Genomic DNA, 24794 nt, shown 5'->3' with positions numbered 1-24794 from the left:
GAACCAGACACCCTCCCCTTTTCAGACCAGGGTGTGCACCCGAGCATCCCGAGGTGTCCTACTCGAGCACCCGAGCTCTTTGGTGCTTGACCAACACTAATCCTTACCAAAAAAGTCTCATAGTCACATAACTGGTTGCAGATTCCCTTGTGTCTTTCTGGCTATTTGCTTCTCTACGTGTGAAAGGGAATAAGCAGGCTTCTACCGGCCTAGCCTAAAACAAAAATGTTATATGTGTGATTGTGGTTCTACATGTCAATTTTTAAACATTTTTAAACTATCTTATGTTTGGCTTTGGAAATATAGAAAATTTGTTACAAAATACAAACTGTGAATTGGGTACAACAATTCCATTTCTTGAAAAGTTTCTAAAGTGGTTCCTCCATGGCAGGGGGAGAGGTACAATATCTATTAAAAGCCAGATAACTGACTTTCTTTTGTGCTTGTGGTTTTTAAAGATAAAATACATTTATTTAACGTTTCACCTGTAAAAACTGCAACTGCATCAAAAACTGCATCACAGTTTTTTCATTGTGGTTTTAATGTGATTTTAACCATACCTCTGTGAACATACCCCAAGACTGCCCATACACATTCAGGTTTTGCTTAGATTTTGTTCAGGTTTTCCAATGTAGTTTTGAAGCAAGGTGTAGATTCACAAATGAGAAAAGTCTGACTGTTATACTTTCTTTCTCTTAATGATCTCTCTATGATCCAGACCTGGTGTTAGTTTCAAAAACTGCACCAGAAAACCTAATCAAAACCTGAACATGTATGGGTAAGATTCAGATTCCACGGCAAAAATAAACACAGGTCATCTTGTGAAATCCATCAGGTCACAATCTGTTTCCACCACCACCACAAGACCTTTCTGTGTTGTCTATAAACCATGGCCACATGAAAGGTATCGCCACCTCCCATTAAGAACAATGGAAGCAGGATTTCACACATATTTTTTTTTTTTTTGGTGCAGAATCCACACCAAATTTCCATTGTCAATAGATGATGCCAAATCTGTTTCAAGCCTAAACCCCTCAATTCAGCTGTTAATTATCACGAATTCCTCTCTCTTCGTGTCATACGTAGGTCCAAGGAGCTCAGATATGGCTAGCAGATTGTAGAACTGCTTTATCAATCACTGTAGATACAGGACCTCTCACATGGAGTAAAAACTGTGGTCACTCCATGGACCGAGTCATGGTCACTCAGACTAGGGGTGGGGTTTAATTTATGGATTCAAAATATACCACTGCTCCACCTTTAATTTGGTTTACTGCTGAATTAGCTGTTGCATTCTTAAGGATGGGGCCACACTAAGTGGCAGGGACATTGCACATTGCCTCTAAAAATCGTGGACAGTGTCACCACAATTTTTAAATTGATCATTAAAGAGGACTTACTTATTGATGATTTATCCTTAGGATAGGTCATCAATATGAGATTTGTGGGGGTTTGACTCCCTGCACCACTGCTGTTTCTACTTGTTGTGGTGCCTCATGTAACTTCACCATGATTTGGATTTCAGTACTTCAAATATAAGTGCATATCTGCAAATCGTTTGGTGCCACAGATCATTTATCACAAAAATAGTAAAAGACCAAATCAAAACTGTACACAGATGCCCCTTTTTATTGTACCTGCTGTATTTTACTGACACAGGATGTTTGCATTGTGTTAAACAAATTTGGTTTGTTACTTTCACAAGATGCTTGGAAGCACTGCACACTACAGAAGTTAACATTGTCCACGTTTTAAAAAAATCACTTCTTACTGTCCATTACTGTGTGAAACAGGGCAAGATCTCCTTTGTGAATTAATTAGATTTGTTGTCAGTTTCTGCCTTTTCAATTTTTTGTCCTGTGAGAAACTGCCAGATACCTCCTCTGTAATTCTCATTTCCAAGACCATAAACATAGGCATTCACTGAAGGAGACATCTTCGCCAATAGAGCAGGCATCTGTGAAGAGAAGTAGACATGTGCTTATCTTTAAACATACACTCCTTAACATTAAAATTTCAACACAAGAAGGGCAAAGCATAAGGTTATGCATATCAAGGAAGTAGTAGGTGCTGCTAAGATTTTCAAATGATCACATTTTCAAGCACCTACTCCAATTTGTGGCATGCGGGAGGAGCATAAAAGATAGTTTGAAAGCAACGTTTTTTAGCCTCATGAAACCTCAAAAATGTGTGGGATGATTGTGTGATGCCTTCTGTTTGTCAATGTGCCAGTTATTGCCCCTTGTTGCAAACTGAGAGTGACAGAATCCCTGAATTGAGAGGCCTTGGTTTATCAGTCCAGCAGATTGCTACACACAGAGGCCGAGATCTCAGTACTGTTTAACACTGCATGTTCTGGTGGCTGGGAGAACAACAATGAACTGTAATTACAGCAATAAGTGCGCAGAGGTGAACCTCTCCATGAATGGATCATCTGGTTAGAAGAATGGGACATAGCGATCCATTCTGTACTGCAAGTGAAATTGGATGTCACATCCCAAGCCTAGGATGGCAAACAGTGTCTACACAGAACATCAGAAGGTGTTTACATGACTCGGGCTATGAGTTATTTCTAGCTAAAGATGGAACATTGACCTCACACCACCACTCTCAAAGGCTATCAAGGTGCACAGCGAAATAACAATGGAGGCTGAAATGGAGGCTTATCTTCTTCAGCGACAAGTCCTGTTTTTGTCTCAGATACAATGATAGCTGATAATTGGTCTGGTGACTATGTGGGCAACGCCATGAAGAGGCCTTCACAGAGGAACATCACACCAGTCCTATTGCTGAAATTATGATGTGGGGTGGCAAAATGTATGGTAGCCGGACCCCTCTAGACTTCATTTCACGTACACTAACAGCTTGGTGGAACCAACGGTGCAGCCATTTCTTCAAAGTGTCCCAGGAGCAACAGGACAATGCCGGGCCACATGTTGCTTGTGCTCCCATCAAGCACATCTGGGATGTCATTGGTCAGCAGTTGCTAAAGGAGTTACCAGCAGTGGATCTTGATGATTTGCATTGCAATTAGCGTGGCAGATCATTTCTCAGACAACCATTAGTAACTTAATTGATAGCATATATTTGATACTGAATAAATCCAGATGTTTTTAATATTTAGTTTCCATTTTTTTTTTTATATAATTTAAATAATTCCATGACTTTTCTAACTTGGTGTTGCAATTTCAGTGTTGAAGAGTGTATTAACAATAACCATGTAAATCCACCATTAGTTAAATACCATTATCTGAAATTTATCTTCAGAAAAGCATCCTCTGGGAAATGATATTCCTGGCAGTTGTGCCTGGAGTCTGTAGGCTAACTATAGAGAGTTGACGCCAACAAAATAGCACCTAGCTGAAATGTCACTTCTAACCCTTGTGAACATCCTTCACCTCAGGGGACCAAATCTGTAGTTAAGATATTGCAATGTAGATAACTTTAAAATTTGACTTTTTAAAACACCATAGACTCATGCCGTGGTAGTGGTGGGGAACCAAGCTACCTATTCCTCACAATGGGTTATGCCAGCAAAGGTCTGAATCTATCATCTAATTCATATATAATATGTTAAAGCTATCTATTTTAAAGATATTTTACTTACAAATTTTAATTTTACATATGCTATCTATCTATCTATCTATCTATCTCTCTGCCATCTATCAATCTATCCATCCATCCAATAACCCATTTAACTTTCCTTTTAGCTTTTTCAGATGATGGCACATTTTTGGTTACTCAAATCCACAGTGTAATATGTTTAGCTCTTAACTTACCATGCGTAATTTTGGGGATAGGACAGTTGCATCTTGAATGATAGCATAAAAACATAGCAGTGAATAGGGTCCCCAACAGATTATCAGTGATTTTACAGGCAGGCCGGTATTCATCTAAGGAAACAACGGCAATTATTAAATTGGTGTCCTTTTCCAACAATGGTTTGCTATTCTGTCATGAAGCTTAATGACCAGCAGACAATATGCCTAAAAATTGGCCCTGACTATTGTTAAATAGCTTCTTTTTTTTGCCCCTGAATATTTTATGGAAAATGTTCATGTAGAGCAGTTAACAAATGACATAAATACATAGAATGACAGAAGAAAAAGACCACATGGTCCATCTAGTCTTCCCTCATATTATTATTATTTTTATGTTTCTCTTAGGATAGATATACTTTTATCCCAGGCATGGTTACAGTCACTTGCTGTAACCAAATCTGCTGGAAGTTTGTTCCAATTATCTATTACTCTTTCCATAAAATAATATTTTCTGACATTGCTTATGATATTCCCCCACATCTAATTTAAGATTGTGCCTCTATTGTTCTTGTGTTTAGCGTCTTATTAAAAATGGGCACTTTATATAAAGCTTTAACATATTTAAAGATTTCAATCATGTTGCCCCTTCCCCTTCCTTTCTCAAGGCTATACAAAGTAACTCTTTCCTAACCTTTTTCTCAAAACTTAACATTAACAAAATGTCAAAATATTTTCACTCATTAGTGAAACTATTATCATTCTTTTTTTTTTAATCATTACAATTTGCAGTGAGTGTGTGGCTTTTCTGATCTTTCTACTATCCACATTCACATTTCTTTCATGTAGCAAGCGAGTTTGCTGCATTTTGGGCAGACCTCAAAGAAGGCTCATTCAGGGCAGCAGTAGGTATTGAAGCAGCATTCAAAGCAAACTCCAAAAGACCAAAATACATAAATGCTCCAGCTATTACATCAGCATAAATCCAACTGCTAAAAACTTAAATACTAAAACAGCTCATTGTATTCACTAAGCACAGAGCAGGGATAATCCTTTGATTTCCCAACAAGCTTATTATGAGCTGTCCCAAGAAATCAGGGGCTCTGAGCGTGGGAGACCACATTACCTTGACTTGGCCACTTTTCTTTAACTTCTGGTATATGGACTGGTAGGCAGTCATGATTATAAAGAGAGGGATTAGATACTCAAAGAAAGCCAGGGGCAAAAGGAAGGAAATGAAGTTTCTGTCAAAAGAAATGAGTGTACATGTTTAGTTGCAATTTACCAATATACTTTTAAAGTACAGCTACAGGCGTGTAGTATGTCAGCAAGATGCAGAAAAGTCTTATGAAACACAAATATGTGTGACATGTCAGCAAGTTATTGTTGTGCGACTATTTTAGAGCTGAGATTGGCTGTGAAAACACAGCCAAGTCGCAGGTGAGATGCATGTCGTGCAGGACTTACATTAAAGTCAATGGAGTAAAAGTTACGTGCCACTTGCAACCTACCACACAAAATCCATTAGTTCTGGATTTTGGACCATCACATTTCAGTCGCAACAGTCATTATGTGCCTTGTTGCATGACACATGTAGCCGGGCCCTTATGACATATTTACCAATGTGTGACCTATAACGTTTCACCTTTCATGCTCTAACATCTATTATCTTTAGGCAAACTAATCATGTAACTGCTTTCTTTTCCCAAATGGCCTCTCCGGCAATTTATTATGACAGTTTGTTACTATATAACAACTGTTATAAAGACTAGTGGGGTCATTTATCAAACTGGTGTAAAGTAAAACTGTCATAGTTGCCCATAGTAACCAGTCAAATGCCACCTTTAATTTTCCAAAGGAACTGACAAACATGAAAGGTTTTGCTATGGGTAACTAAGCCAGTTCTACTTTACACCCGTTTGATAAATGACCTCATAATGTATTCACAGAGAAAGCATTGTGCAGACAATAAAAACGCAAAGTACACTGGGAGATGTTACAGGTGAAAATAACTCTGATTGCAAGTACTGGGCTATAATAAAAACTTTAACATGGATTCATTGTAAAATAACTTTTTTTTTTTACAAGGCAGTTTTTAGGTGAACCACATCTTGTTTCCTCTTCTTGGGTGGAATCACTTTTTCTAATAGCAAAGTCCTTTAGTGAACCTGTTAGCACTTGTGAAACCCCAAATATTTGAAGACATTGTCTAGTTTAGTCAACTGCTACCTATATGCCCTATTAAGCATATGTATAGTATGTAATACAAGGGAGCCCCACACTTGGCTCAGCCCTCTAAGTCCTGTGCTGTCTGTGCATTATATCTATGAACCAATAATAACAATGGACGCTGTTTGAAATTTCACGTTCCCTATAGCAGAGATCAGCAACCTTTGGCTCTCCAGCTGCTGTGAAACTACAATTCCCAGCATGCAATGTTACTTGGCTGTTTTTGTCACTCCCACAGAAGTAAAAGGAGGATTCTGGGAATTGAAGTTTCAGAACAGCTGGAGTGTCGGAGGTTGCTGATCCCTGCCCTACAGCGACATGATTAATCTCTGGCTGAATCACATATGCTCCAATTGCATAGTTGGTATGTGACAATATGACATCTATCATATTTTTTTCTGAAAAGACTCTAGGACTGGAGAGGGAGAGCCTAGTATGCTACTCTGGGTTCCTGAGTATTATATATACGTTGTCTGAGGGGTACTCTTTCTGCACATGGGAAGGAATAATGCAAGTCACCAGTACATACTAAATGGTAAAACACTTGGTAACACTGACATGGAAAAGGATCTAGAAATTTTAATAAACAGCAAACAAAGCTGCAAAAAACAGTGTCAGGCAGCTGCTACCAAGGCCAATAAGATAATGGGTTGCATCAGAAGGGGCATAGATGCCCGTGATAAGAACATAGTCCTACCACTTTACAAATCGCTAGTCAGTCCACACATGGAGTACTGTGTACAGTTCTGGGCTCCTGTAAACAAGGCAGACATAGCAGAGCTGGAGAAGGTCCAGAGGAGGACAACTAAAGTAATAACTGGAATGGGGCAACTACAGTACCCTGAAATTATCAAAATTAGGGTTATTCACTTTAGAAAAAAGACGACTGAGGCGAGATCTAATTAATATGTATAAATATATCAGGGGTCAGTACAGAGATCTAGCCCATTGTCTATTTATCCCCAGGACTGTGACTGTGATGAGGGGACATCCTCTGCGTCTGGAGGAAAGAAGGTTTGTACACAAACATAGAAGAGGATTCTTTGCGGTAAGAGCAGTGAGACTATGGAAATCTCTGCCTGAGGAGGTGGTGATGGTGAGTACAATAAAGGAATTCAAGAGGGGCCTGGATGTATTTCTGGAGCGTAATAATATTACAGGCTATAGCTACTAGAGAGGGGTCGTTTATCCAGGGAGTTATTCTGATTGCCTAATTGGAGTTGGGAAGGAACTTTTTATTCCCCTAAAGTGGGGAAAATTGGCTTCTACCTCATTGGCTTCTACCTCACAGTTTTTTTTTTGCCTTCCTCTGGATCAACTTGCAGGATAACAGGCTGAACTGGATGGACAAATGTCTTTTTTCGGCCTTATGTACTATGTTACTAATATGGAGAACATCTAGTATGAGTAGTACATGTGTAGAGTTTTGTAGGCCAGGCAACACCCCTCTGTGTTTCTGAGAAAGATATTCAAATTAGCTTTCCTTAGTTTATCTGAGGCGAGCAGATGCAAGATGTGCAAATTGTAATATATTTTTCCCAGAAATTTACAGGAGCATTGACTGGCTTAAATACTAATCAAACATATTCAGTGCTCTCCATAAGGAAAAATAGTCCCTCAATCAAGACCTCTCAGGCAGCCGATTAAACTTTCTTTGCTCAGCTCTGTTAAAGGGTAGTTACCCAGAAAGAGCTGGGTTCTTGGTATGAGACACTCACTTTCCCTTTCCTTTTGGAAAGGAGACTAACTTGCATTTCTCTTTTCCAAAGAAGAATTACAATATGTGGGGACACAAGCATAGCAATAGATAAAAAAAAACTTATTATGAAACCGCAATGATTAAATAGTTTGAAGCTACCACCTAAACCTCAGTGGAAAAAAAGAATAGTGGAAAATTGATCTATGAAGCACCAGGAGATATTTATAAATATGCATATAGAGATGAGCAAATCAATTCTATCATCCTGAATTTTCAAAAAGATTTGGACTCTAACAAACCCAAATGTTTTGTCATTTATTTCATGCAAATCAAGAGAGAGATCCACATGTGATAAATATAAGCAATTCAGATTTCCTTCTGAGAGGATTAAAAGTTAGCTATAGAATAGCCTTCAAGTAATTACCCTTTAGACAGACTTACTAGGTGACTAGCTAACTCTTTCAGCACAAAAACCCTTTATCAGAGCCAAGCAGATAGAATCAATGTTAATAGTTGAGGGTCCTTGGGGGGAACTATGGGTGGGTACTATTTCTATTATGGAGACCAGTTAGCTGGCATCAGAAATAATTACCTTTCTTATCCTTTTTGTCAGAGAAGATCATTTGAATATTTCCCCAAATCCCCAAAATTGGCAAATTAAATCCCCTGTCAAAAAAATTTAGTATTTTTTTTCTGATGCCAGCCAATGTTAGACATACTAATTTGCATATATTTTCTCAGAAACCAAGAGGAGCAGTGTCTAGTCTAAAATAATAATTACATATATTCTAAATTGTCTTCATAATATAAATAATACCCACCCAGAGGTCTGCCAACCTAGAAAAGCCTTGCTCTCATAAAAGGCTTTGGTCCTTGAAAAGATATTATCCTAGCTATGGTAGGAAACCTTTTTAAATGCCTGGGCAGTGAATAAAAGGCTCTGCTGCAGTTTTGAAAGTCTACATTTTTTAAAATCCTTTCCAAAAGAAAGTTGAATTGCTCATGTTTTTCACATGTGGATCTCTCTTTTGATTTGCTAGAAATAAATGACAAAGTATTTGGGTTTGCTAGATTCCACTTTTTTTTCCTGAAAATTCAGATTGAATTACAAATTCATAGAATTGATTTGCTCCTCTCTAGTATGTATATTTATACATATCTCCTTGTGCTTTCATAAATCAATTTTTCACATGTTTTTTCCTCTGAATTTTTGGTGGTAGCCTCAAACTTTTCAATCCATGTTTTTTCTTAAAAATATTTTTTGTATATTGTTGTGCTTGTGTCCCCACATAATGCTCCTCTAGAAAAGAGACATGCAAGCTCGTTTCCTCTTCAAAAGAAAACTGAGAGTCTCATACCAGGAATCTGTCTGTTTCTGGGTAACTATCCTTTAACAGAGCTGAGCAAAGAAAGTTTTATTAGCAGTCTTAGAGGTCTTGGTTGGGGTTCTATTTCCCCTATGGAGGGCACTGAGTATGCATGAGGAGTATCTAAGCAAGTAAATTAATTTGTTTCTGGGAACAATATATGAAAATGAGTACATCTTACATCTGCTGTCATCAGATAGCCTTAGGAAAGATAAATTAAATATTTATGTGCTATACATAGTAGGCACTCTCCATAATGAGTAATGCTCTAAGGTTAAAATTACCCCCAAACAACGCAGATATTGCTTAGAAACTCAGGGTAGCATTCTAGGGTCTCTCTTAAATTGGGGTTCATTAAAATCCAAACTTTTTGGGAAATTCTAAACATAAAATATGTTTGCTTATCCTTATTCTACAGCAACACAAGTATGTTTACTGCTAAAAAAGAATATTACCTGTCAGCTTTAGAGTAGTCTAGTGTGCAACATGTTCTTAATGGTTCATAATCATATTCACCCCATCCAAAGAGTGGCATCATAGACCAGAAAGAAGCAAAGCCCCAGGAAAACAACACCACGGATATTGATGTGGTCCAATGTAGCTTGCTACCTGCAAAGTTTATACTTGGTTATATGCTAAGACTTGGTTTTAAACATATCATCATATAGCATTTTATGTGAAAAGAGATATGTGTGATAATACATATGTGGCAAATGTATTAATTGTAAGTATGTGAATAGCTATTAGTCTTCAAACGTACGAGTGCAGTAATGGTGATAACGATCCCATGCTATTGCAGCACAGGAGCTGATACTTGACAAAGCAGCAACAAAACCCTGGAATCCATGAACTTGACAACCTTCTGACCCATAGGGCCAATACCTGCAAGGTTAAAACAAGGGTTACTTTATCAGATACCATGCAAATCCCAAAGAAAAACATGTCTAAGATCTATCAAATGATATATGAATGAGGTATTCCAAGCATTATGAAGAGCTCTGCACATATGGCACACATGGTAAAGCAGCACACAGAGACAATAAACCTTGGTACTAGGGAGTCTTATGGCCTCTGTGTCCAGGTTCTGTGCATATAGCTCAGTAAACATATTGTATGTTTTAGTTACAGTCTCCTTAGTAAAAACAGATTGGATAATTCATGTATTCGCAATAGGGAGAGTGAATAAGCAGCTGACACCTCTGGTGGCAGCTTATCTTCTATGTGGACGAAGGATTATGTATTGATTGGACTTTCACCCAACATAATCTGTCACGAGCCCATACAATTGTGAGTGTGATCCTGCACAGTCTGGCACGCAGAAATAATAAGGAAATGGCACAACATAGAGTCATATGGATAGATGCTCCAAAATACATGGGGAATCCAAGGACACGTAGTTACTAAAACAAAGATGGTAGAAGAGGTTACAGGTCTTCAATAATGAGTGGATTTGTGGGGAAGAACAGGGATGTGTCTCATGCACTGAATGGCTCAAATCCCCCCATTGCTACTATTAGTAGGACCGACACCTGGGACTCCCACCGATAAGCGGTGCTCGCTATAGTGACGTGGCTTTCTGGCTTTCTCCAGACTTTCCTAGGCTGTGTGATGAGATGTTCATTGGTCACATGGCCTAGGAGCAGCTCAGCCCCATAGAAGTAAATCAAGCTGACCTGTGATATCAAGCCCAGCGCCTATACAATGTACAGCGCTGTGCTCGGTAAGCAGGGAGAAGGCCACGGTACAGAAGTCTTCTCAAACAGCTGATCAGCAGGGATCCTGGGTGTTGGACCCCCACTGACCAGATACTGATGACCTATCCAGAAGGTAGGTCATCCATATTAAAGTCTTGGAAAACCCCTTTAAGCATATGAAAGCAATATGACATTGAATGGGTTTTCAACAATTGATAAAGAGGACCTGTTTTTTTGTAAGAAAACAGAGCCACACTTGTCCATGGGCTGCAATACCAGACACAGCTTTTGGACCAGTATAGCGCTAGTGTTAGAAAGGACAACAGCTTAACTTGTAACTAATTTGCTTTGCAAAAGCAGCTGAACCAACTCTCATAGGGATCATTCACAGAGCCACATAGTTAAATAATTACTTAGGTTAAAAAAAAAAAGTCACATATATTGTATGTCACGAACTATGGATCCGACCGCTCCGGATCCCACAGCTCTGACGTAGTGGTCTGTGACGGAGTCTGCGCACACACAGAGACCTCACGTGACCGGGGTATTACCACTCGGCTAACACCCCCCACTACACTTCGGTAACTGCCACCACGTGGGTTCCCGGTCCACGAGCCGACTATCCGGGTCATTCACTATCACACAGATCAGTGGATGAACCGGATATCACTTACTGACCAACCGCAGTCAATCACCCCCAGCTACAATTCCTAAATGCAATTTAACTAACTACCTGGTAACGTCTCTTCAAAGGCAAGGTACGTTGTTCAGCAGCTTAGAATATGGAAGACTTGGCTATTTAGATTTTATAATCTTTAATAAGCGGTAAAAAGCAGTGCAGACAAATCTAATGAAAATGACTATAAAACTACAGAATAATAATAACAATATAAATAATCACGACAGTTCAAATGAAAGGGAAAAAGATGAAAGAATACTTAGTTTCTCTGCAGGGTTTCAGATGGTCGTTCATATGTCCTTTTTGAATCCTTGCAAACCCCTTTTCAGTATGTATCAGGGGAGACCCTCAAAGTTCTTCTGATACAGGGATATGCCGTCAATGTCCAATTAAGTGTCTGGTGATGTTCCATGGGTCTCTCTCCTCTGTCCTTGTGCATGGATTTTTATGAACTCTGCCATGGGCAGGAGACTTACTCCTGTCAGCCAATGGCAGCAGAGTGACTGTCAATCCTAGGGATTGCCCCCAAGTGTTTTATGACCCCATCAAAGTTCAGTTCCTACAATGAGGATTATACTTAAGCCCGTATCTCCTTGATACATCGGCATATTGTTATACAGAATACATATTTGCGATCCTTATTTATTTACCTACAGAATGAGACCACACACGGTAATGCTGGGACCTGTAGTTCTTCTACCACCCATAGGTCAGCTAAGGAATCACATCCTCTAGTCATATTTGATACCCAATTAACCACAATACTCTGTAGAGCCTGGATCTGGTGTCAGAAAGGGCATAAGTTGATTCATAAATGAAATATGAAAGTGGACTGGTTTTATGCCCAGAGCTAATTAAGGGCTATTAGCTCTCCTCAAACCAGACCTGGAAATTAATGACGTCACGCTCCAGCCAGGCTTGACAGCGAGCTGATCTTGGACAGGATGAGCTGGGCCTGGTGTAGCTTTTATGACCTTTTATTGCTGGCCTTACAGAGTAGTGGTAATAAAAGTGTCCATCTATATCATAGGCGACCCAGGCTTCAGAAAGATGAGAGTTCACAGCTTTTTACATGGGCCAGAAGCATATAAGATGGCTACCCAAAGGAATTATGTATGTATGCCGGCACACCTCCCTCTTTTAAAAGGTTGCCTGGGGAAATGGCCACAAGCCTATTCCACAGCAACCCAGCCATCTCCGGTCGATTCTCCCTGCCGCGACAACCCGTCGGCATTTCCATGTAAACTACCTTTTCTGTGCTGCACGGTGAAGTTGTACTGCTGCAAAATCAGGCTCCATCTCAGCAGTTTCGCATTGTCTCCTGCGAGACGTGCCAACCAGCTGAGGGGATTGTGATCAGTGATCACTGTGAAATTGCGTCCATACAGGTAGTGTTGTAGCTTTTGCAGGGACCACACAATAGCTAAACACTCCTTCTCTATTGTGGAGTAGCTGGTCTCCCTGGCCAGTAACTTACGGCTCAGGTATAGTACAGGATGCTCCTCCCCGGCCTGGTTCACCTGACTCAGGACTGCACCCAGACCAAAGGCGGAAGCATCCGTGTGGACCACAAACTTCCGAGTGAAATCTGGGGCCTGAAGCACAGGAGCACTGGCTAGTGCATCCTTCAGGGCCTGGAAGCCTTGCTCGCATTCCGGCGTCCATGACACCATCCTGGGCAGCTTCTTCTTGGTCAAGTCTGTCAGAGGCTTGGCCAGGGCGCTATAGTTCGGGATGAACTTCCTATAGTACCCGGCCGTTCCCAAGAAAGACATGACCTGCTTCTTGGTGAGAGGTGTTGGCCATCTCGTAATGGCTTTCACCTTCTCTATTTCAGGCCTCAGTGTGCCTCCTCCTACTCTGTGGCCTAAGTAAGTGACCTCATTCATGCCCAGCTGGCACTTGCTAGGCTTAACAGTTAGTCCAGCCGCAGCAAGTTTGTCCAGTACTTGCGACAGGTGCACCAGATGCTCCTTCCACGTGGGGCTATACACGGCAATGTCGTCTAAATAGGCGACAGCACATTCTTCTAGTCCTTCCAGCAAGTCATTCACAAGCCTTTGAAAGGTGGCTGGCGCATTCTTCATCCCAAACGGCATTACAGTAAATTCGTATAAGCCGAAAGGGGTGATGAAGGCCGACTTCTCCTGAGCCTCCGAGGTCAGGGGAATCTGCCAATACCCCCTGCTCAGGTCCATGATTGTCAGGTAGCTGGCTCCTGCCAACTTATCTAACAGTTCATCAATCCTGGGCATGGGGTAAGCATCCGAGGTTGTGATGGCATTCAGTTTCCGATAATCCACACAGAACCTGGTTGTCTGATCTTTCTTCGGGACCAGAACCACCGGTGAGGCCCAAGCGCTGTGGGATTTCTGAATGACCCCGAGCTGCTTCATCTCCTCGATCTCCCTCCTGAGGTCTGCCTGGACCTCCAGTGAGACACGGTAGGCGGACTGCTTGGTGGGAGCATGTGTACCTGTGTCCACATGATGGACTGCAAGGTGTGTTCTCCCGGGTTTCCCTGTAAAAGTGTCACGGTGAGCCGTCAACACTTCTAAGAGCTGAGATCTCTGCTGGGACGAGAGTTGAGGGTTGAGGGTTAAGTCCACCTCCAACTCTCGAGTGTCAGCTAGCAGATCTAGTAGGGGGTCGGCCTCCTCCCTTTCGGGCAGGCTGCAAACCGGCATAACATGTGGCGTTCTCTCGTGATGCTCCTTGAGCATGTTGACGTGAAACGTCTTCTGTCTCCTACCTCCCTCTCCAAGGCCCACCACATAATTTACCTTACTCAGACATTTGACAATGGGGTACGGCCCTTCCCATGCAGCTTGCAGTTTGTTTTGCCGCATTGGCAGCAGGACATAGACCTTCTGCCCCTCCTGGTAGATTCTCTCTCGGGCAGTGCGGTTATACCACTGCTTCTGTTTGCTTTGGGCCTGCACCATATTCTCCTGTACCAGACCTACCAGCGACTCCATTTTGTCTCGGAACCTGAGGACATAGTCTACTACAGAGACTTCAGTTCCGGCAACCCTGCCTTCCCAAGACTCTCTGATTAGGTCTAGGGGACCTCTTACTCGTCGACCATACAGGAGTTCGAAGGGCGAAAACCCGGTTGACTCCTGGGGAACCTCTCTGTAGGCAAATAGCAGGTGAGGTAGATATCGTTCCCAGTCCTTCCCTTGCGCCTCCACAAACGTCTTCAGCATCTGCTTCAACGTCCCGTTGAAGCGCTCACAGAGGCCGTTTGTTTGTGGGTGGTAAGGGCTGGCTACGATATGGTTCACCTGTATTTTCCTACAGAGCCCCTGCATTAGTTCAGACATGAACTGAGGTCCTTGGTCGCTGAGAAGCTCAGCTGGGAACCCCACTCTCGTGAAGATCCCCAGCAGGGCGTCTGCAACCTTGTCCGCCCTAATGGAGGATAACGCCACTGCTTCCGGGTAGCGCGTCGCGTAATCCACCAGGGTTAATATGAACCGTTTACCCGAACTGCTGGGGATGGCCAGGGGACCAATGATATCCACGGCCACCCTCCTGAAGGGTTCATCAATTATTGGTAAGGGATTCAATGGAGCTCGGTGACGGTCTCCTGCTTTGCCAACTCGCTGACAGGTGTCGCAGGACCTGCAGTACTTGGCGACATCTGCCCCGAGGCCAGGCCAGAAAAAATTCTGCATCACCCGGGACTTTGTTTTGGTTATTCCCAGGTGACCAGCTAAGGGGATCTCATGAGCCACTTGCAGTAATTGTTCCCTGAACTGCACAGGTACAATGAGCTGCCTCTTGAGTGGCCCCACCCTACTGTCACTGTGGGAGATGTCCTCCTTATACAGTTTCCCATTGTCCCAACACACTCGGTATTTGTCTCCCTCAGTGGGAGGGCTGGCAGCTAACCCTCTTAGCTGCTCCAAGGTAGGGTCATCTCGCAGGGCCTGCTCAAAGGCGGCACTACAAGTCCCAGCCAGCTGTCCTGTGGCGAACAGGGACAGTGGCTGAGGCTCTGACGCGGTTAAGTCCACGGGGTCCGAACCGGTGGAAGGGGACACTTCCACTTGCTCTTCCCCAATGGCGCGTTCCGCTGCGGCTTTTGCAGCCCTGCGAGTGACGGGCAACACAGGCACAATAATGTCATCACATTTAACATTTGCACAACTTGAATCAGTTAAACACAGGTTTGCTACCTGTGTACATACACCCGCCATCCCCTCTACATCTCCTGTCATAGGAGAACTGCTCCCACACACCCCACCTCCCACCTCCCGAGGTCCATCCCCGAGGTTATCTGATGTTATGCAAACATCCTTGCACAGTACCTCGGTATGTCCAGGGACCTCCATAGGGACGGGTGAGTCCTGTGTGCTTCCAGGGGGCACGTAGCACGAGACCAATCGTCCTAGGTCAGTGCCTAATAAAACATTTGTGGGGATCTCCGCAGAGACTCCCACCTCCCTTACTCCACTCCCAGCCCCCCAATCAAGGAAAACACGAGCTAGGGGAACATTAGGGCTCACCCCCCCAACTCCCGTGATGGTGAGGCTTTTGCCGGGAATAAGGTCTGCGTCATCCACTAGTTCAGGCCGAACTAGTGTGACTTCGGCTCCTGTATCGCGGAAGCCTGTGGTGCATCGGTTGCCCACAGTAACCGACTGTAGGTTGTCTGCGGTGTGTCTTGCAGCTCCATTCACTAACAGCACAGATGATGGGTTGCGGGCAAGCTTGCCAGGGGGTGCTGTCTTCTTCTCCGGGCACGAGTGGCTGAGGTGTCCTGGCTTGCCGCACGCATAGCACTTGCGCACGTCTGTCGGTGCTGGCTTGACTCCTTCAGGTCTTTGTGCAGGCCTGTGAAAGGGTCGCTGGACAGGAACCGACAAAGCTGGCCGGGAGGAAGAAGCAGATGAAGAGGTTCCTCCCAGACGGGACAGAGTGTCTTTGAATGCCCGAGTGCTGGGCATGGCGACGTATTCATCGGCTAGCTCAGCCGCCTCTCGCGCACTCTTCGGCTTGTGCTCACATACATATTTTTGCACATCTGTGGGGCAATTGGAGACAAACTGTTCTCGGACCATCAGATCCGCCAGGGACTGCTTGGTGTCCTCTGTGAGGGGATCAGACCACTGTTGGAAGGTGGTCTGCAACTTGCCCAGATGGTCCATAAAAGTATCTCCGGGCCCTCTCCGCAGGGACCGGAACCGTAAACGGTAAGTCTCTGGAGTCAGCTGGTACTTGACCAGAATAGCCTTTTTGATGACCGCGTAACTGGTACGCTCTGCTAATGGTAGTCCGACCAGGGCCTCCATAGCTTTGCCCTTCAGTGCGGACATTAGATGTCCCGCCCACTGTGGCTCTGGTACCTGGTACTGCTGGCATGAGGTTTCAAAAGCATGCAGGAAAAGATCAATGTCACAGTTCTCAGACTCCATCACAGGCAGTTTTGGCTTGACCATCAGGGATGGGCCTGTGGCTGTGGCATGCCGGTCGGACCCCTGAAGCTGTACTCGGGCCAGGTCCAGTTCATGCCTGCGGACAGCTTCCCGTTCTGCAGCCTCGCGCTCAGCCTTGCGCTCTGCAGCCTCGAGCTCAGCCTTGCGTTCTGCAGCCTCGAGCTCAGCCTTGCGCTCTGCACGACGTGCCTCCAGCAGCCGAAAATATAAGTCCGGGTTACTGAGCATTAGTTGGTCCAGCCCATTTTGGGATGGCATAGAGACAGAGTTATGTCCAGCTAGAGGACTGCAAGCCCCAGCAGGCTGTCCTCCTCCCAGTTCATCATCCTCATTCTGGAAGGGGTCACCTGGCTCAGGGGCCCCTGAGTCTCCTCCATTCTCTGAATCCTGCAGGGATGACTCTTGACTCCTACGTGCACATAACTCCTGGATGAGGACAGTCTTATTTTTCCCATATACTTGGATGCCTTTGTGCTCACACAGAGCTGTGATATCAGCCACGCTCAGGGCGTCATAATTCACGGATTCGGACATTATTGCCAAATAAAAGATAGGACAGAAAACAAGAGAGAGGGGAGGGTACTGTCGTGAATTATTATTCTATCAAAACGAATGCACTGTGCTTCGTCTTCCAGAATTTTTCAATCCTTTAGTACAGAGTTATGGACATAACTTCATGCACTAATATTCTAAGCATACAGAATCCCGTAAGCTGCCACCATAAAAATGTCACGAACTATGGATCCGACCGCTCCGGATCCCACAGCTCTGACGTAGTGGTCTGTGACGGAGTCTGCGCACACACAGAGACCTCACGTGACCGGGGTATTACCACTCGGCTAACACCCCCCACTACACTTCGGTAACTGCCACCACGTGGGTTCCCGGTCCACGAGCCGACTATCCGGGTCATTCACTATCACACAGATCAGTGGATGAACCGGATATCACTTACTGACCAACCGCAGTCAATCACCCCCAGCTACAATTCCTAAATGCAATTTAACTAACTACCTGGTAACGTCTCTTCAAAGGCAAGGTACGTTGTTCAGCAGCTTAGAATATGGAAGACTTGGCTATTTAGATTTTATAATCTTTAATAAGCGGTAAAAAGCAGTGCAGACAAATCTAATGAAAATGACTATAAAACTACAGAATAATAATAACAATATAAATAATCACGACAGTTCAAATGAAAGGGAAAAAGATGAAAGAATACTTAGTTTCTCTGCAGGGTTTCAGATGGTCGTTCATATGTCCTTTTTGAATCCTTGCAAACCCCTTTTCAGTATGTATCAGGGGAGACCCTCAAAGTTCTTCTGATACAGGGATATGCCGTCAATGTCCAATTAAGTGTCTGGTGATGTTCCATGGGTCTCTCTCCTCTGTCCTTGTGCATGGATTTTTATGAACTCTGCCATGGGCAGGAGACTTACTCCTGTCAGCCAATGGCAGCAGAGTGACTGTCAATCCTAGGGATTGCCCCCAAGTGTTTTATGACCCCATCAAAGTTCAGTTCCTACAATGAGGATTATACTTAAGCCCGTATCTCCTTGATACATCGGCATATTGTTATACAGAATACATATTTGCGATCCTTATTTATTTACCTACAGAATGAGACCACACACGGTAATGCTGGGACCTGTAGTTCTTCTACCACCCATAGGTCAGCTAAGGAATCACATCCTCTAGTCATATTTGATACCCAATTAACCACAATACTCTGTAGAGCCTGGATCTGGTGTCAGAAAGGGCATAAGTTGATTCATAAATGAAATATGAAAGTGGACTGGTTTTATGCCCAGAGCTAATTAAGGGCTATTAGCTCTCCTCAAACCAGACCTGGAAATTAATGACGTCACGCTCCAGCCAGGCTTGACAGCGAGCTGATCTTGGACAGGATGAGCTGGGCCTGGTGTAGCTTTTATGACCTTTTATTGCTGGCCTTACAGAGTAGTGGTAATAAAAGTGTCCATCTATATCATAGGCGACCCAGGCTTCAGAAAGATGAGAGTTCACAGCTTTTTACATGGGCCAGAAGCATATAAGATGGCTACCCAAAGGAATTATGTATGTATGCCGGCACATTGTACATCAAGTGCAACCTTTCGCAGATCAATTATACATCATTTAATGATAAATTATTTATTCAGACCCTGTCACCACAAAATGCAGTGTAATATTCAGGCAGCATGCTATAGAGCAGCAGGAGCTGAGCAGATTGATATATATATATATATATATATATATATCGTTTTGTGGGAAAAGATTCAGCAAAACGTGTCATTTATATATTTAAATCTCTGCCATTTCTATACTGAGGACTGCCCCACGTATGGCTATTAATGACGGACAGCTATCTCTGCATGCACACTTACACGGGGAATGCTATCAGTCTCTGATAAATGGCCCCTGTGTACAACTGAAGTCAGTTTTATAGAATCTTTTCCCACAAAACTATATATCGGTCTGCTCAGCTCCTCCTGCTCTATAACATGCTGCCAGCAAAATACTCTGCAATTTGTGGTGATAGGTCTTCCCTAAATGTAAAGAATACAGGATCCATAATATGACTCACATAGAACTATATTAACCTATACCTTACCTATTTATGCCTTCTATTGCTTGCCATAATTAGGTGTATTGTTCCCTTCAAGCAATTATGCAGTCCCACAGGGATACCAAGTGCCCTTGTACAGGCTCTGTCTGTACCCATGGGGTTGACATATCTGTAAAGAATAAATCAAGGCAACTGGACGTACTGTAGATTTCTTGAAAACTTTTCACTCGTTCTTCCAACGAGCTTTCTCAATTCTGAGTGATTGTACAAAAAATTCTTGAATTCTGAATTTTTTGTACAATCACTCAGAAATGAGAAAGCTCGTTGGAAGAATGAGTGAAACGTTTTTAAGAAATCTACAGTACGTCCAGTTGCCTTGATTTATTCTTTACAGATATATACCATGACCTGGATAAATGAGAACCTTCACAGACACATGGGGTTGACATATCCTTATATTGTGATATAGTATCTTAAGGGTCCTAAAGGGTTGTCTCATTTCAGCAAATGGCACATATCACATAGCAAAAGTTAATATAAGGCACTTACTAATGCATTGTGATTAGTATTGAGTGAATTAAAGTATCTGAAGTGGACTTCGATCCAAATTATAGGAAAAATTTGATTTGCCACAATGCAGAATTTCCTCACGCTTCGTGGTAACGAATCAATTCTTCCTAAAATGGAGGCTGAAAATAAAAAAAAAGTATACTTCCCTCATCCACTTCCTCTCAGAGAGGACATCGGCCCCTGTGTTGATTGAGGAAAACCTCCCAAAGGAACTGCCGTGAGCATAATGACCTCACCACGTGATCACGCACACACAGTGGCGCACAAATGGTTGAGGTGAGTATAATTATTTTTTATTTTGTTAACCCCTGATTAATCTCTAAACTCTTAATGTGAGTCACAGATTTCGCAGTGTTGAACACGGCGTCTGAGGGGTTAAATAAAGGGGGGCGGCGCAATCACCGTTCCCCGTCATTGCTTGCGCTATATACGATGGAAGGTGATTCGTGAAGAAGTACTTAGTAATGAATCAAATTTCTTGTTGAACTCCCACGAAGCAGCCAAATCGGATTTTCAAAAACTTCTAATTGGGATTGTCCATATTGCCTCCTATGCTGGCTTGATTTATTTTTCCATCACTTTATACACTGCTCGATTCCAGTGGTTACGACCACCCTGCAATCCAGCAGCAGTGGATGTGCTTGCACACCATAGGAAAAAGTGCCGTTCACTCTGGTGGCAGGAACAATGGGAATGCTTATAGGCCAGTTTTTTTTTCCTTTAGTGTGCAAGCATGACCACTGCTGCTGGATTGCAGGGTGGTCGTTACCCCTGGATAAAAGCAGTGTATAATGAGATGGAAAAATAAAGGAAGCCAGCAATGGAGACAACATGGACAATCACAATACATTAGTAAGTGCCTTGTATTAACTTTCTCTACATTATAAATGCCATTTGCTGAAGTGAGACAACCCCTTTAAGCCTTTTATTTGATATATCATATTTCTCATCATATTTGGGATTATCCAAGAACATTGTGAATAGACCTTGTCGCTTCCACTGGCTGACTGTAGTTTAGCATGGCAACAAGCAAAGAGCCATGGATTTCAATGGTTTGATAGCTAAGATTATCTTCTCATGCTGAAACTCTGCGAATCGAGTGGCAAAGACTAACACCTTTCTCATCAGTTTCTATTTAGTAGTAAGTTTGCTGTAAAGAAACATGGCTAATAGATATTAACGAACAGTTACTTGTTTCCTTCATATGCCAGGCATAAAATATATGCATGGATCCCACTACTGGTGAATATATTACCTTAAGAAGCTGGAAAAGGCAGCTACGAAGGCATTAAGACAAAGTCCAGTGTCTGCCACTGCCAGGCTTATTATAAGCAGGTTGCTAGGGGTCCTCAGCTCTCTGATTTTGTAGAAAGAAAGGATTGTCAGACCATTTAAAAGGAACCCAAGCAGAGCTGCAAGAAACAAATCAACCATCATCATCAAAGGTAACAATGAAGTAATAATCAAACCATAAGTGGAAATCAGGCTTTACCAGATGTCACATTGTTATTCATAGTCAAAGAGTTCAATTGCTGCTTTTTGGGCCCCTACCACCCCTGCCTAACCAGGAATTTAATGATCAATACTTATCCCAGCTCTTCCAATTATTATCACTTCTAAGGTCCTCCCTGTGGGTTTCTGCTGAATAATTATAAGAACTCTAGTAGCACAAAGCAAAGGTGCAGTAAATGCTAAAAAGGTTCAAATGAAGTAGTTAGGGAATTATACTATCTGGCAGTGTTGATCGAATTAATATGAAGTTCAGGGAAAATTTGATTTGCCGCAAACCCGAATTTCCTTGTGATTCCTGGTAGAGAATCAATTTTCCCTGGCGGTAACAAAAAAAACGACATCATTTCCTCATCCATTTGTGTGCGAAGAGCCGGCCACCGCCACCTTGATTCAAGATCCTGTGCACGGTGACGTATGACGGTAACGCACAAGATTTTGCGCTGGATCTTCAAACAAGATGGCGGCTGGCTCGTTGCGATGAAATGGATGAGATAAGTATGATTATTTATTTATTTTACACTTTAATATAAATGTCAGATGCCGCGATCAGCGATGAACGCGACTGTCAGGGATGGTCGGAAGCTCCCCATGCACATTAGTGTGTAGCCCGAAACCAACATTCTTGGCGGGTTCGGCCGACAAAAGTATAATGTCTATGGCCAGCTTTAGGCCTCCTGCACACAACCGTATTATTTTTCCGTTTCCGTTCAGTTTTTTTGTATTCCGTTTGCGTTCCGTATGTAGAACCATTTACTTCAATGGGTCCGCAAAAACAAAGGTACTCCATATGCATTCCGTTTTCGTATTTCTGTTCAAAGATAGAACATATCCTATTATTGCCCGCAAATCACGTTCCATGGCTCATTAAAGTCAATGAGTAAAAAAAACAGAATCTATTAAAAATTGTATGCCCAGCCCAATTTTTTTATGTACTTACTGTTTAAACATTAATGTATGCTTCCATTTCCGTTTGCGATCCGCAAATAAAGGATCACAAACGGAAACCAAATGAAAACACGGAAAGGCAAAATGGAACGGAAACATTACTGAAACAAAAACGGATCAGTTTAAAAGGGACCTCAAATCCATACGGTCGGGTACAGGAGGCCTTAGGGTCCAATTCCTATCTTATGCACCATGTCTACTAAATACTCCTGCAGCATCAATAATGGGAAGTAAAATATTAACAGTAGGTACACTGATTATTATGCCAGCGTCAAAAAATTTTGTTACTCAATTAGAATCATTTATTTTTCATTCAAGTACTTGATTCTTAAAGGACATCTGTCAGCAGCTTTGTACCTATGAAACTGTCTGACCTGTTATTTGGCAGCTGAAGACGTCTGTGTTGATCCCATGTTCATATTTACTCGTATTACTGAGAAAAATGAAGTTTTAATATGTGCACATGATCCTCTAGGAGCAACAAGGGCATTGCCATTGCTCCTAGAGGTTCTGCTTTCTCTGCATCTGCTGCGCCTCTGCACTTTGATTGACAGGTCTAGTCTGTGTCAATGTAATCACACCTGGTCCTGACCTTCAAAAGTCAATGAAAGTGCAGGGGATGGGGCAGTTGGAAAGAGAGCAGAGTCTCCAGGAGTAACGACAACGCCCCCGTTGCCCCTAGAGTCTCATTATCATATATTAAAACTTCTCAGCAATGTGGGCACATATGAACATGGGACAAACACAGACGTCTTCAGCTGCCAAGAGCGCATACAACAGGTCAGCCAGTGTCATAGATACAAGTCTGCTAACAGATGCCCTTTAAAGGGAATCCATCACTGTGAAATGCATTGCACTCTGCAGACAGCATGTTATAGAGCAGGAGTTTTGGGGAAAAAGATTCAGTAAAACTTGTAATTTATACAGTAAAATCTCAGCTCTTTCTGAGCTCAGTAGCTATGTGGCCAGACTTATCAGTGACTGATAGCATTCTCTGTATCAGTGTGTATACAGTAAAACTGCCCTCGTGACTACTAAGCTCAGAAAAAGGAGATATTTAAATGTATTAAAAGTTTTACTTAATCTTTTACCACAAAACTATATATCAGTCTGCTCAGCTCCTCCTGCTCTATAACATGGTGCCTGCAGATTACACTGCATTTCATGGTAACAGGTACCCTATAAGAAGAGCACCTATAGCTTGTGTGATTTTATTATAGCATACATTTGTTTTTATGTGATGATTTACAGAATCTATAATGGGTATTGCTCTACATTTAGTCTAGCTGCAATGTCAGGTCACCTGTTGACAGGTTGGTGAAAAACAATGGTTCTATCAATGGAGACAAAACTATAGATCAATCTGCTCAGCTCCTCCTGCTCTATAACATGGTGCCTGCAGATTACACTGCATTTCATGGTAACAGGTACCCTATAAGAAGAGCACCTATAGCTTATGCCAATTTCACATGTGTAATTTGTTTTATAACATACATTTGTTTTTATGTGATAATTTATATAATCTATAAAGGGTATTGCTCTACATTTAGTCTAGCTGCATTGTCAGGTCACCTGTTGATAGGTTGGTGAAAAACAATGGTTCTATGAATGGAGACAAAACTATATGTGCTTATTCCTATCAGTGATGTGATATCATGCGTAATAAAATAAACTAATATGTGTATATTAACTTAGCATTTTGCATTTATACATTCGCTGCCTTGCTCTACCCCCTGAATGTCTAGACAACTGGGAAATAATCATAGAAATCTGACTCTTATGTGGCTGATTTTAATTCGTCTGACAGCACTGAAAATAAAAATCGAGTCAACTACAGAATGAAGATCTTACCTTCAACCAGAAGAACTGTACCAATGCCAAATACTTCAATCTCAGAGAAGCCTTCAGGAAGCGGGTAAGACGTTACCATGTTTTCAAAATTGTGCTACCACCCTGCTGATCTGTCTGCTGCTTTCCCTTCACAAAGGGCGCACGCTAAAAAGACTTCCTTTTAAAGGATCTCTTAGTCATAAAGCATCATGCAAGTCATTATGTAAGATGTTTTTTTTTTTTTCTCTGAAACATCCCAATCCCCAGAAGAATTCTCTAATGATGCAAACGAAAGCTGGATCTCGCACTTTGCAGGCCCCCCCTTTCCATTCCACCTTTCCTAAATCGCATTTGCATACCATGGTAAAAAGACTGCATTCATAGCACAGAGAACAAGGGGTTTGTGAATGCGTGATTATGAAAACTGCCTTGTGAACCACAACAGAATTATCAGAACATGAAGCGAAAAACAGAATCTTTTGTGTGGTGTCCATTTGGCAGAGA

The 24794-nt window shown here is 42.5% G+C and overlaps 1 protein-coding gene across 1 annotated transcript; it reads right to left on the bottom strand.

Moving 5' to 3' along the window:
* Positions 1 to 1604: 1604 nt before the first annotated feature.
* On the bottom strand, positions 1605 to 24448 carry RGR (retinal G protein coupled receptor). The gene is made up of 7 exons (XM_044299290.1): positions 24312 to 24448; positions 21259 to 21415; positions 9814 to 9935; positions 9509 to 9662; positions 4885 to 5002; positions 3780 to 3893; positions 1605 to 1957 (listed from the first exon to the last, which is right to left on the bottom strand). The coding sequence occupies exons 1-7, from the start codon at positions 24388 to 24390 to the stop codon at positions 1814 to 1816; spliced, it is 888 nt and encodes a 295-aa protein (XP_044155225.1). The 5' UTR covers positions 24391 to 24448; the 3' UTR covers positions 1605 to 1813.
* Positions 24449 to 24794: the final 346 nt, after the last annotated feature.

This window comes from Bufo gargarizans, chromosome 6, assembly GCF_014858855.1.
Source record: "Bufo gargarizans isolate SCDJY-AF-19 chromosome 6, ASM1485885v1, whole genome shotgun sequence".
In the NCBI taxonomy this organism is placed as follows: Eukaryota; Metazoa; Chordata; class Amphibia; order Anura; family Bufonidae; genus Bufo; species Bufo gargarizans.
The sequence above is the reverse complement of the archived record's forward strand: the minus strand, read 5'-3'. Positions and strand labels throughout refer to the sequence as shown.